The 12,860-nt window shown below is 43.5% G+C and overlaps 1 protein-coding gene across 1 annotated transcript in view; it reads right to left on the reverse strand.

Annotated features, from left to right (window-relative positions):
• Positions 1-12,860, reverse strand: part of cdh23 (cadherin-related 23) — a gene marked incomplete at both ends in the record, with an annotated part of 149,104 nt that overhangs the window by 95,568 nt on the left and 40,676 nt on the right. The window contains 2 exons of the mRNA XM_079229992.1: positions 450-578; positions 687-881. Coding sequence (XP_079086118.1) covers positions 450-578; positions 687-881 — 324 coding nt within the window. The remainder of the gene's footprint in view (positions 1-449; positions 579-686; positions 882-12,860) is intronic.

Genomic DNA, 12,860 nt, shown 5'->3' on the forward strand with positions numbered 1-12,860 from the left:
TTCACACGCATGCAGCAGTATGAACACATGAAGGTAGCGTGGTGAGATAAATCCTATAGCTTCAGTGACCTTTGCTGGAGGCCTCACATCCCTGAAGCAGGACTGTAAATCTCTCGTGGTAATTACAGTCTCCAACACTCGCAGTGCTGCATGTAGGAGCCCAGGGCAGAGTTTGGGTGGGCTCCTGGAGGTGAGATATCTTGCCCCGATAGTAACTCACACACCGGTTTTTAACCACATTTCCCCGCTACACCTGCTCCAAACACCTACTGAATAATCAAAGAGTATGAACATGGGGCAGGAGGAGCTGGGGATGAGCAATGAGGTGAAAAATAAGTTGGTTAGACAGAGGGGGATGGGAAAGCGAGAGATGGACAGATTACAGGGTTTCACATAAAAGCTGGCACTAAAAGCCAGTGTTATGCCAGGTGGGATCATATATTACTGACCAGGGAAACGTCCTCCTCTATGTTGGTACTGTAGGGCAGATTGGTGAAAATGGGGTCCATGTCCTGGACATCAGTGATGGTAATAGCTAAGTTGGCAAGCCGGGACAGAGGTCTCACTTTGTCTTGATCCTGATAGAAACAGAAGCAGAAGTTTTAGCAGGTGTGCATTTTTATTTGACTTGGTGTGTCGGCTCTGCGCTCTTGTAGACGGGACATGTCTGTTGTGCATGTGCTGACCGTGGCGTTGACAGTGAGCTGGTATGCTGACGTTGCCTCGTAGTCCAGGGGTTTGATGACCGTGACGGTGCCTCGGGCCCCATCGATGGAAAAGAAGGGAGAGGGAGGCTGGAAGGAGAAGAGAACGCTGCCTCCAGTGCCCTGGTCTGGATCTGTGGCATTCACCATGAACACTGATCTGCCCACCGGTGTGTTCTGAAAGACACACACACACACACACACACACACACACACACACACACACACACACACACACACACACACACACACACACAGTGTTATCGTTACAGTAAGAAATATTCAGGAAGGATACAAATATTCTGCTGCTGAAGTAGAGACATACATTTATGACCTTTATGTGGTTTGTACAGAAGCCTTTTCTAGCTACATAGCCACAATTTAATTTAGATATAATTTTTTGATCAGTGTCCTAGTTGTGATTGTGAATGTGCATATTCTTCCCCTGCGGCAACTCTCCCAAATCATGACTGTAAACAACAATATATTCTTGGTCGATCTGGATAAATAAAAAGCAATGACTAACATGGCTCTTTTGATCACTCGTGATTGGTTGCTGGCCAAAGGGTTGACTCAGCAATTCCCCATTGGCTCCACATGGCAAAGTGTGTAGAGCACAAACAGTCTGTATATGTATGTACCATACCGGATATCAAATGAACAAAAGAGGAAAACAGCTGAATCCAACTGCCTGAGACGGTTAATATTGATCTCTGAAAGGAATAGTTTCCAGCATTCATTCAAAGTCAATCACTCACACACCAAGAGAGGTTTGTAACTACAGCTGGCCTATATGTCAGAGCAGCGACATCAGAGATACAAAACCCTTTGGACCACAGTGCATGATTTGTTTGTGACATGTTGTGTTTGTTTTGCAGCTCTATGAGACTTTCACATTAAAATATCCATTGAAAAGCTTGAAAGAAGGCTGAGATGGAACCAATGCCGCCATCCCGTCCTACAAACTTCACTGGATCCCCAAACGATATGGGGATGAAATTATAATGACTACATTTTAATTTTGAGCTCAACTTTTTCCATCGCTTCTTGTGGATGGAGACTGTTTCAGAACTGACCATACCCAGCTGGCAGCACAGTTTAATTTGACCACACAGGATAATTTGTTGGCATTTCAGTTTGACAGAATGTCTGTTGCAGCTCCACACTGTGACTTCCTCTGATAAAACAGATCTTACTAGTGCACCTTCAATGGCTTTGGGATACCCTATTGCCAGTGGGTATTTGTCACAGCTTGTTGTAAATTAATGTTTTCCATATCTGTGTTTCCTGCTAAAATTGTCTCTGGTATCTCAAATCTAAGAGTTAATAAATATCAACAGGCCAGAAAGGCAGCACAATATCAGAGTACTGTGTGTCTTGGTTGTCATCAGTGTTGAAACCTGGCGAGTGAAAAAAAAAGGAGGACATATAAAGAAACCCAGGTATTGCAGAACAGCTTGTCTATAAGTTTGAGAAAAATCCTCATTTAATGGAATTTTATCTCAAAACAGCCACACACACAATTAATAAGAAATGAGAATGCCCACAGATACAGGGAGGAAAAGCTTGTGCGGGAGGACTAGAGGTATTCCAGCTATATTACTGGAAAGAAATTCTGGTACGAAGCCCCTATCCTCGCTTTTTTGTCTTTCACACACGCACCTGCGCCCACACACAGTGCAGCACGAGGCCTTGTTTACTGCCAGGGGAGAGAGAGCGTGGCCACATGGGGGAGGTCATGGAGATGAACTGAGCTGGTCCCAGAGCCAAAGCTAAAGTGATACAGTAAGAGAGCAGTTGACCCCACAATCTGTCTGCACAGGTGTCAGGGGAGTGTGGCTGGTGTATGTGTACATACATGCTACCAGGTGCTATTGCCGTGCTGTTTCAGGGTCTATACAACTGTGTGCGTTTGTGTGTGAGTGCTGGGCTTAGAGCATGTGTGTGTTTGCTTCAACATGTGGGGCGAGACTGTGTCTGTGGATGTGTGTGTGTGTGTGTCTTAGACCTGTTGCCCCACTGTACTCTCAAGAACAGGGGGTCGTCACCGAGCTAACACAGCAACATAACGGAGAGATAGGGCCAACTGCCTCTGTCTACATGACTTCACATTAAAGCAGCTGCACATTCACTTCCTCAGCCTCGAGGCTTCTGCCATTCCCCGCGCTCGATTTCTTTAACTTTCTCCCACTGGTCTCAACACACGCATGAGCGGTGCTGGAAACCGGTCCCTCCGTCTAATCAGATTAAGCCTGGCGGCCAACAGGGAATTGAGGGACAGAGGGAGGAGAGGGAGGAGAGAGCTCCTACTGGTATATAGCCTTGGGGGAAGACGAGGAGAGCAACAGATAGCACAGGGTTCAGTTTCTCAACCATGAAGTTGAAACCCCCAAAGAGTCATCTGATGTGTGCAGACAGTGTCACGGGAGTTGTTTTTGCCCGCTTAGATCTGAGGTGTGTAGCTTCATAACCCCCAACATACTTTTTTGAGTTAAGTAGTTTTGTATTCCTGTTTCTACAACTATACGGTGAAGCAGTGTCTGTGGTGTGTCAAGTAAGGAGGAAGCCACTCTTATTGTCGAAGCAAAGCACCTCTTGCAGGGAAAAGAAGAAGACTAACCAAAAAAACAACACGACGAAACGGTCTCTTTGGTCAGTCTGTCAGTTTGCAATGTTCGGCTGTGCTCAGGTCACTAAAGAATCAACTGCAGAGTGTAGCTGAAGTCAGCACCGTAACCTCCCGTTCTGGAAATTGAAGCCAATTTGGAAGTGCCTTAAACTTGGTTGCGAAAGGAAAAAAGGTTTGAGAAAATGTCCCTACTTCTCACTCGATTCATTACCTCAGCAAACATTGTAAACACAAGTTTATGGTCTCAATCTATATTTCCAGGTATTCTCATTTAGTAAATTATGGTCACAAAAGTAGACCAGACAGCAGGATTATGCCTGTGAATGAGAGATCGCCACCTCGCCGTTTTCTGTATTTTAGTTTTTACAACTTGAACCCTTTCAACAGTGTGTTTTCAGTTCATGAAAGTTAATTGTAAGCTTTTTGGTCGTTTACGAATGTTGTATTTAGCTCCACTAAGCCAGTTCACAAACCAATGGGTGACATCACGGTGACTACGTCTACTTCTCATGTAAAGCCTATGAGCAAACCGCAATGATAGAACGTTGAAACAGTTACTAATCCACTCCCCCACATCAATAATTGCACTTGAATAAACATCTAAGCTGCATGTCTCTGATATATTTATTATGCTTGTCAAGTTGTCTGCTTATGAGGGAACTGGAAACACCTGTAAAAAGGTACCCCACAGCCTGCAGCTTGAAACACAGGCACAGGCACTTATTAAATAGATAAAAATACACAAAATCAAACTCTAGGTGAATACATCAAATATTCCTGCCTCTGCTTGTTTGTGTGTGTGTGTGTGTGTGTGTGTGTGTGTGTGTGTGTGTGTGTGTGTGTGTGTGTGTGTGTGTGTGTGTCTGGCATGGGTTTCTGCTTTATCAACTTTGCTTTGATGTCAAGGAGGCAGTTTGATAGTTGAGCGTCAGATGTGTGTGTGTGTGTGTATATCTTTTTGGAAAGAGGATGAGATCTGGATGTGTGTGGAGAAAGTATGTGATATGACGTATCCTTTTCCTCCCCAAAGCATGCCGGTTTCTATCTCTCTCTACACAGCAGCTTGTGAAACAATGAATCATAAACACCTCCGAGTGTCAAATGCCACAAAGTTCTCTCTCACACACACACACACACACACACACACACACACACACACACACACACACACACACACACACACACACACACACACACACACACACCTCGATCAGCCAGATTTGACAGTGCTGTGGTGTTCAAAGCAGTTCAAGCAACAACAGTTCAAAGCTTTACTGAGAAGCACAGATGACCAACTCTCAACATGTCTGTCAATGTGCCAGTGTGGCGCGTCAGAGGTGAGCACACTTGACCGTGTACAGGTGTAGATCATCTTTGAGCTGCTATTAGACTCTGGAGGCTCTGAAGCCGGCCAACAGATCACAACAAAACCATTACCTGTTCCCCTTGTTCATTCTTATCTTGTTTTCCCTGTATCCCCCTGAAAAGGCTTTGAAGGTCAAAGCGCTCCATTTGGGTAAGTGGTGCATTTCAATAGTAAGAGAGAAGCAATAAAGCAACCTATTGGCTCACCAGCTGCTCATGATTAATTTATCTGCATTCCAGCAGTCGACTACTACTACTAGTAGTACCACTACTACTACTACAACAACAGAGATCTCACTACAGCATGTGTGGTAATCAGAGAGCAAAGGGCCTTCGGGCATATAGTCTTCTGCTTGGCCTTTTGTACCTTCCATTGGATCTCAATAGTCTCGCCATCAGTCCATTGATTGGATCCGTGTGATGGAGATTACAAGTCAATGGGGGTGACCAGGCACAAAACGCAAGGCTGTGAATCCTTTGGTTTTTACTATCCTATCAGACTGTCCAATTACTTCTCCATAAATGAGTCACACAATAAACAATGCGCAGCAAGGCTTGGCGAGACCAGTGGCAGCTCTAACTGGGAACCAGTGCATGCTAGTTGAGAAGCGCTCAAAATGTGACTACCTATTCCTTCACAAGAGCAAAAGCCAGCTTTTTTAGCCACAGCTCGTACTCCCACATATATGCCTTGACAGTGCCTTGTAGCTTGTGAATAAATGGGGGCTATTTCCTATGGGAAGCAGAATGTTAGGTGGTGAGACAGTTGGAAAGGGATGAAGAGAGTTCCCTGCTGCGTCTTATCTGAAGTGCATTGCAGGAAATCACCCTCTTCTCCCTCTGAGAGCTACTACTTATGGAAGCAGAGGAGGAGGAGAGACATACTGTAGAGTACACAGAGAGAGATTTAAACCAAGAGCATACTGTATTTAATGGAGACTATTGAGACTTCTTGTTGTAAACCTAATTGAGGGTTCATTGACATTTTTGCAATTAATGCACCCTCAATACTTCCTAATTATTATGCATTATACATTTCTGTCAAGGCCTTGATGCTGAAATACAAAAGTACTAAATTCAACAAAGTATTCAGACCCTTTGCTATTATGCTGCTAGTTGATTTTTTTAAATCCTATTTTATATGATCCCTATTTAAATAGTTCCAGAACTTGATTAAAAGCCATCTGTGAGAAATTCAGTAGATTAGGCAACTTCCTTCCTGTAGTTCACAGTACAAGAAAATCCCGAAAGCCCTGAAGTCTAAGGAACTCTCAGGAGAGGTCCAAGATAGACTTGTGTTGAGGAACAGACCGCTGAAGAGTGTAAGACATTATGAATCAATGCAATCTCGCAAGCACAGGTGGCATCATTGTGCAAAGGGTGGGCAACTAGGGCATTGGTCGGGCAAGAGCCCAAGTACCCAACGGCCACTCCAACAGAGTTTCAGCAAAAGATGACAGAGCCAATCACTGCTGCATTTTATCAATCAGACCGTTGAGATAGAAGCCACTTCAGACGTAACACATAACGGCCCAAGAGAAGTATGCCAAACAGCACTTAAAAGACTGACGGCATGAGAGAAAAGCTTCTCTGGCGCAAAGACACAAAATTGGCAACTTTTTGGCCTGAATGCCACGTTCCACATCATGCCACCATACAGTACAGCTGGTGAGAGCCACAGTTCAGTTAATTAAATAGCTAATACAGTAATATACTAATACAGCATGGTGCTCTACTGCTTGCTTCAGGGACAGATTCCTCTCAGGGGCAGACAAAGAACACACCCAACCAAAAGTCCACGTTTTAGGGCATGGAGTCACACTGAACTGGCTTCAGAGGAAGTCTGAGCGTCCTTGAGTGGCTCCCACAGTGAATCCCAAAGAAAACAGACCACTGATGCACTCTGTTGACATTGGCAGAGCATGATGGAATTAGCAAGAAAGAATAGGATTATAAAAAAGGGATAACTAGGAAGCCTAACACAGAAACTGGAATTGCTACCGATGGTGGTCCTAGAAAGTAATAAATAATGGGTTTAAACACAAATTGTATCTACTGTAGATTTGATCTTCCAGTTGTCCATTTAACTTTGTCTTGATTAAGTAATATTTTAAATTACATTTAAATTAGGGAGTCTGAACAATTTGTATTGTGTATTTTTTTCTGACATCCTTGTTGCTCCCTGTAACTGCAGTTTGATAAGTAATCAGAGATTAAGAAAAACGAAGACTGAGAGGACGACAGACAGGGAGAGAAGAGAAAGAGAGCGAGAGTACAGACATGAGCAAATGAACGTTATTATTTGAGGGGAGGGAGTCCCTATTTGCATTTAACTACACCTTGGCTCGGTTGAAGGAAGCAGTGGAGTGCTGGTCTCCTGTGGGTTTCAGGTTCAACATTTCTTCGACCAACATGACTTCTGGGGCCCTGGAGAGTCCAGGGCCCCCCGAGACCTCAAGACTACATGTCCCAGCTTCTCTCTTAGACCTTGAGGGATGACAGAGGCTGAAGTCCAGTGTGGGCTGCAGCCTCTGTCTCTCCTCCAGGGAGTCATTGCAACAGTGTGTGACGATACTCTGTCCAACAACAACTGCCCGCTGTTTAATTAATTCATACGTGACTCTAGTAATGGAGGAACTTTAGTCAAACTCACTCAGGCTGCAGTGTGAAGGGAAATCATGCTATTCAGGTGCACAAGCTAAAAGCCCCACAATATAAAAAAAATGTAATTCTTAGCATTCTATGCATTTAACATTTTTCTGAAAAAGAATTATCAGACTGAATGTGAAAGATCAAGGGTTATAATTACATTGGTAGCATGTCGCTGTTACTCCTTAAAATAACAGACTGCTAAAGTACCACCTCTACTCAGCACTTTCACTTCTCTCCTAGGAAATGTAGATTAGTCTCGATCAGCAATGGAATTCATGCCGTAATGCTTGTACTTTGTGTGGAAGATAAACATTCTTCTATTTATCTGCTAAGTCAATATTGGATATCATCACCCAGAAAATGATGTGAAACTGTCCTAAGTACTATTTCAGGTCCATGCCAGCAGCCCTCTCAATGCTTAAGGACTTAATTTGCTCAGGATTTGCTTATCAATGATATTTATAAGCACTGCATTGATTTTGTGCTCACATATTCAACCTGAGATTTTCTAACCAAACGGTTTACAGATCGTTGATGATAAGCAAAAGATGCTGCTCTACTAATGCTCTATTGATCGAGCCTGTGACCAATTGAGTTCATTTACCAATAAATGCAAATGGGAAACTTTGGCCAGTGAGGTGACTCAACACCTCTCAGTAACTGACCTACTGACTGAGATAGGAGCATCCCTACTCGTGGGCTACTCTGCCCCGACACCTATTGATTAAGTAAGAAACGGCAGTAAAATGTCAGCCTTTGGCGTGCTATTTCCACTATTTGAAGACAAGTTGACATGTTCTTGTTGGTAAAGGCTGTGGCAAACCCATATACTTTGGTGTACAATGCTCTGCTCTTATTTTGTCAGAAATGTTAAAGGCATGGTGATTTGCAGGGGGAGCGCCCCGGCTCCGGCCTCCTGTTGCTCACGGCTCCAGAGGCCTGGCTGTTCACTACAATAGAGCCATGATTACACCTACGCTGCTCGGCAAAGGTGCTTAGTTCCTCCCCGGGTGTCGGCTCTCCGCTTCCAACCCAGCAGGCATGTGATTGTACGGGCTACGCTCACCATTTCACTGCCTGCCTCTCACGACCTGTGTCCCTCCGTCACTGCCTCCCACATGCGGCGGCGCTTTGTTACACTGCCGCTGGCATTATTCTGACCAGTGTGAGGGAGTGTTACACAAATGAAGAGAAAAAAGAATCTATAGAATTAGGTGACATTTAAAGGAAGGAAAATGTGTAATTTAAAAAGGCTTGATAAATGCATGCAAAATGTTCCTGAACGGTGAGTGCAGGGTACGCAGATAACTGACTCAGACCTAACCATGGGTAAAACTGGTGAACAAACTTTGGAAGATTTGAACACAGCTCATCTTTTTGGCTTTGGGAAGTTGCTATGATATACTGTGAGTATACCAATACAGAAACCACAAGCTCAGCTCGGAGACCGTATTCCACTCTTTACTCCATGATGAAAAATCTGGAAAAAACTCCACTTTACTGCGTATCATTACATACAAGCATATAAAGACAGGAAAGCAACATGCCATAGGAGGAGCCAATACACAATCCAAAGATTTTAAATCGTAAATGCCACTATGTCCCCCTTTTAAAAAAAGTTGATTTAATTAGGTCTGTGCATGAATGGGTCCCAATTCAATGCTTGATCAAAAAAAGGAAAACATGTTTTGAGGAAAATAAACCCGAACATAAGCAAACATCATCATTATAACCCCTCAGCCTGCAGCTTTAAGCAAGAAAAATGTTGACGACAAACATGCAAGAATTCGAGAAGACTTGAATAACAAATGAATCAATCAAATTCATGAAAATATATGAACAACACAACTATGTGATGGATATATAACACAGACTATAGCATACTAATAGGTGATAGGCGATGGTAATGATTTCACTGTGTGCAGCTTCGACAGAGATGCTGAAGCAGGTGAATCACAAGAACACTTAAATTAATCATAAGGTGACACACAAAGCCATTTTTCACATTTGAAATTAGCTTATCAATAATTCACTGGTTCCGAAACAAGACTAAGTGTCCTTCATCTGCAAGGCTTCAACAGTAAATGTAGGAAATTATACAAAAATGATTTATACTGCCGGAGTTTGGTTTGGTTTCCTTTGAAACCGTTTTGAATTTTCTAAATAAAACATGCATCAGTATGATAAAAATGTGTGTTTGTGTACTGTGTGCTTACTGTATAATAATGAATATCATCCCAAATCATGCTTACAGTACAAAGACTGGAGGACATCCCAGAGATTACAGATACAATAATATTGAGCTGTTCAGTGGTTTTCCCCAACTGCGATTCACAAAGAACCCAGAACTGTGTGTACCATCCCAAACTCAGACATCTTCACAGTTCAAACACTTACATAAATGTGCTGTGTGCAGAGAAGCCCAGCCATGTCCCTGGTAAAATGAGCAATCAGGCCCAAGGGGCCTATAGTAACAACTTTAAGTCGTATGTCATAGCAATAACATCCAGAAACCAATGAGACAGGCCTTCTTAAAAGGTGTCTCAGATGTCCGCCATTATAATTCCACTCATGGAAACAGTTGTGACAGGGGTTTGTTTAAAGCTCATGCTTTCCCAGTGGAACCAAGCTGCAGTCCTCTTGTATGGACCAGGGTTATCACCATGTGTGGTCTGTGGTTAGTGCTGAAACCCACCTCATAAAGCCCTTCAATCTTAGCAGCCCCAGTGGTAAATCTCAGGTGGATGATGCCATCATTGCAGCCTGAGTGCTGAATTGCATCTTGACTTCAGTTTGAGCTAAGGGACAGACTGCCAGAGGGACAACATGCAATCAGCAGATAGGTGTGCCTATCAGCAATTCAACTCCAATTCCAGGAATGATGCTTCTTTGAGAGATTTCTGTGGAGCTTTGTTCTGAAACTGACGAATGGCAGCGAAGCAAGCACTCCCTGTGCTTTGTACAGTCATTGTGAAATGATATGCTAGTTGTTTGATGTCGGAACCATGCGTTGCAAATTGTCGGCAATTTTTTTTTTAAACAGCAGAAGTAAGCTACCAACTGAAACCCAGCCCAGTGTTGCCAACTCTTTTCCAATGAAAGTTGCAAGCAGGACGCACCGAAGGTTGCTGAATGTGGCGAGAGAGCCGCAAAGTCGGCAGCAATGACAGCCCGTCCCTCCAGGACTCCTTCCAAAGCCACTCCACTTATGTCATGTCATTATTTTATGGATGTATACAGTGAACCGCGACTATTGTTAGTACTCCTAGTTGTCCAGCAGCTTGTGTAAGACTTGCTTGTGGTGCACAATGAGTGCGATCGGGGAACCGATATGCTCATTGCAGTTCTGTAACAGCCACCGATACTGTTTTTTTTCTTCTCTTTTTTTGCCAGAGCATTTGATTTATTGTGTAAATATAATTTTAACAGATATAACAAAAAAATAAAAAATACATTACAAAACCTAGCTTTAACGGTGTAAAATAAACACACTTCTTGTAAACAGGCTGCTGTAAGAACATTTAAGTGTACTGTAGTTTAATTAATTATGGTCAGTAAACAAACCTTTGAGTCCAGCAGAAAAAGATTGGTCACAATTGCAGGGCTAACTATAAGTGCAGAAACAATGGTTTTTTTTTCATTCCCTGCTTGTTAAAAGGCACATAACAACCGTATCCTCAAACAACCTTATCGAGTCTGTATGTCATGTGTGTAGGTCTCATCCTAAAGATTTTATTTCTTTTCTTAATGGATTGTAATTGGTCTCGTCCGAAAATCAATTGCTCCAATGACTGGATTGGCAATTTTATTCATATGCCACACATAGCTGCCTTTAATTTCTTCTTCCCTTTTCTAACAGCATTTAGCCTTTCCTTTCAATTCATTTGACCACCTGTATGCGAGGAATTTCTGTTAAACTGTTCATGAAGACATAATACAACACATAATATTGAGGAAGTCTGTGTGTACTGTACAGAAACTTATGGCAAAAAAAAAGAGTCTCACATTAAAAGCTCTTTTCATTCCATCTGACTCGTGGACTGCTTTCTTCTCTGTCCACTCTGTGGCATGGCTGAGCGATGGCCGATTTTCTGGAGAAGCACTCAGACGAACAAAACGATTCCAGACCAAAAGACAGCGAGAGTCACTTTTAAAAGGCAAGGACAGCCTATGAGTGTGTGTGTGTGTGTGTGTGTGTGTGTGTGTGTGTATATATTCCTTATGTCATGTTTTTCCGTACTTTCCGTTTTAGTTTCTTAGATTCAGGACTTTTTGTTGAGAGTGGCCATTCTGAGTGGTACTTCCCCTCTTAAATGGTCTTGGAGGTTGGGCTAAATGGTTTAGAAGGATTTAAATTACAATTAGGATTGGGCCAGATTTGAGGCAGCAGTGATGGTTAAAGCAAGAGGATAGGGAATCAATTCAGCCAATGGATAAGGATGTGCGTCTGTGTGATTGTGTGTGGGGACAGCGTCTTTTATCAGTAGAGAAAAGAAACAAAGAATGTCTTTATCTCCTGATCGCTCTTCTCTACCAACTGCCTTACCTGTCAGAGCTCAAGGCTGACTGCCTCCAAAGAGCCAGGACTGTTTGTTTAAATGTAATAGTAATCAGGTCCGGCATGCCGCAGGGATCCACAGAGCCAGAGTGAGACAGAGAGTGACATATGGGTTAATCCCCGGGGAAGGGTACAAGGACGGGCCACGTCGGCCAGACCGGCATCCTCTTGCTATCCGTTGTGGAAAGTTGTCCATCTCAATTGAGAATACTAAAAGTGGAAGTTAACTTATATTTAAAAACTGGTATCTGTAGCAATGTTGGAGCTTGAGGAGCTGTGTACTCTTGTCCTCCCCTTTTTTTTTTTTACAGTCAGTATACATTATATGTCTCCAGACTGCTTGAGTTATTACAGTTAAAATGGTAATGTGGCAAATATAAGTGGCTAAGCTGCACTGACGAGGACGCTACAGTGTATGCTCACATCTGGGAGATCCACTACACTAACACTGCTCCGGTCTTGCTGCTCAAGTTAGTCATGTTAGAGGATTTAAGAGTCATAACCAGTGTTTTCTCTAAACTGCGTGCGTGCGCGGCCGCGCAGGCCAGTCAAAGTGACCGCACAAACGATTTTTTTTTCAGGAGTTAAAAATATTTTTTGCGCCAGTGTTTCTGAGATAGGAGTGAGCCATCTTCACAATAATAAGATCTTTGATGTGACGCGTCGAGTCTTCTTGGCCAATCAGCGTCCCGTTTCTCGACATGCGCTCTCTGTACCTCTGCTAGCGCTCTGCCTCCGTTAGCACTCCCCACCCCCGCTGTCCTCCTCCGGGCACCAGGAGTGAAGCTCGCCCAGAGCGCCACATGAGCTCGTTCCGGTGCTGTTTAGGCTCCTCTTGCTTGTCCTTGTACCCTTCCCCTGCTCCAGCAGCTATAGGCTACCATGGCGAAAAGAAAGACAGAGCAGGCGCCCCAGAAAAAGGTCTGCCTAACGTTCAAACATGAGGGGCTAG

Source organism: Taurulus bubalis (assembly GCF_910589615.1).
Source record: "Taurulus bubalis genome assembly, chromosome: 14".
Classification (NCBI taxonomy): Eukaryota; Metazoa; Chordata; class Actinopteri; order Perciformes; family Cottidae; genus Taurulus; species Taurulus bubalis.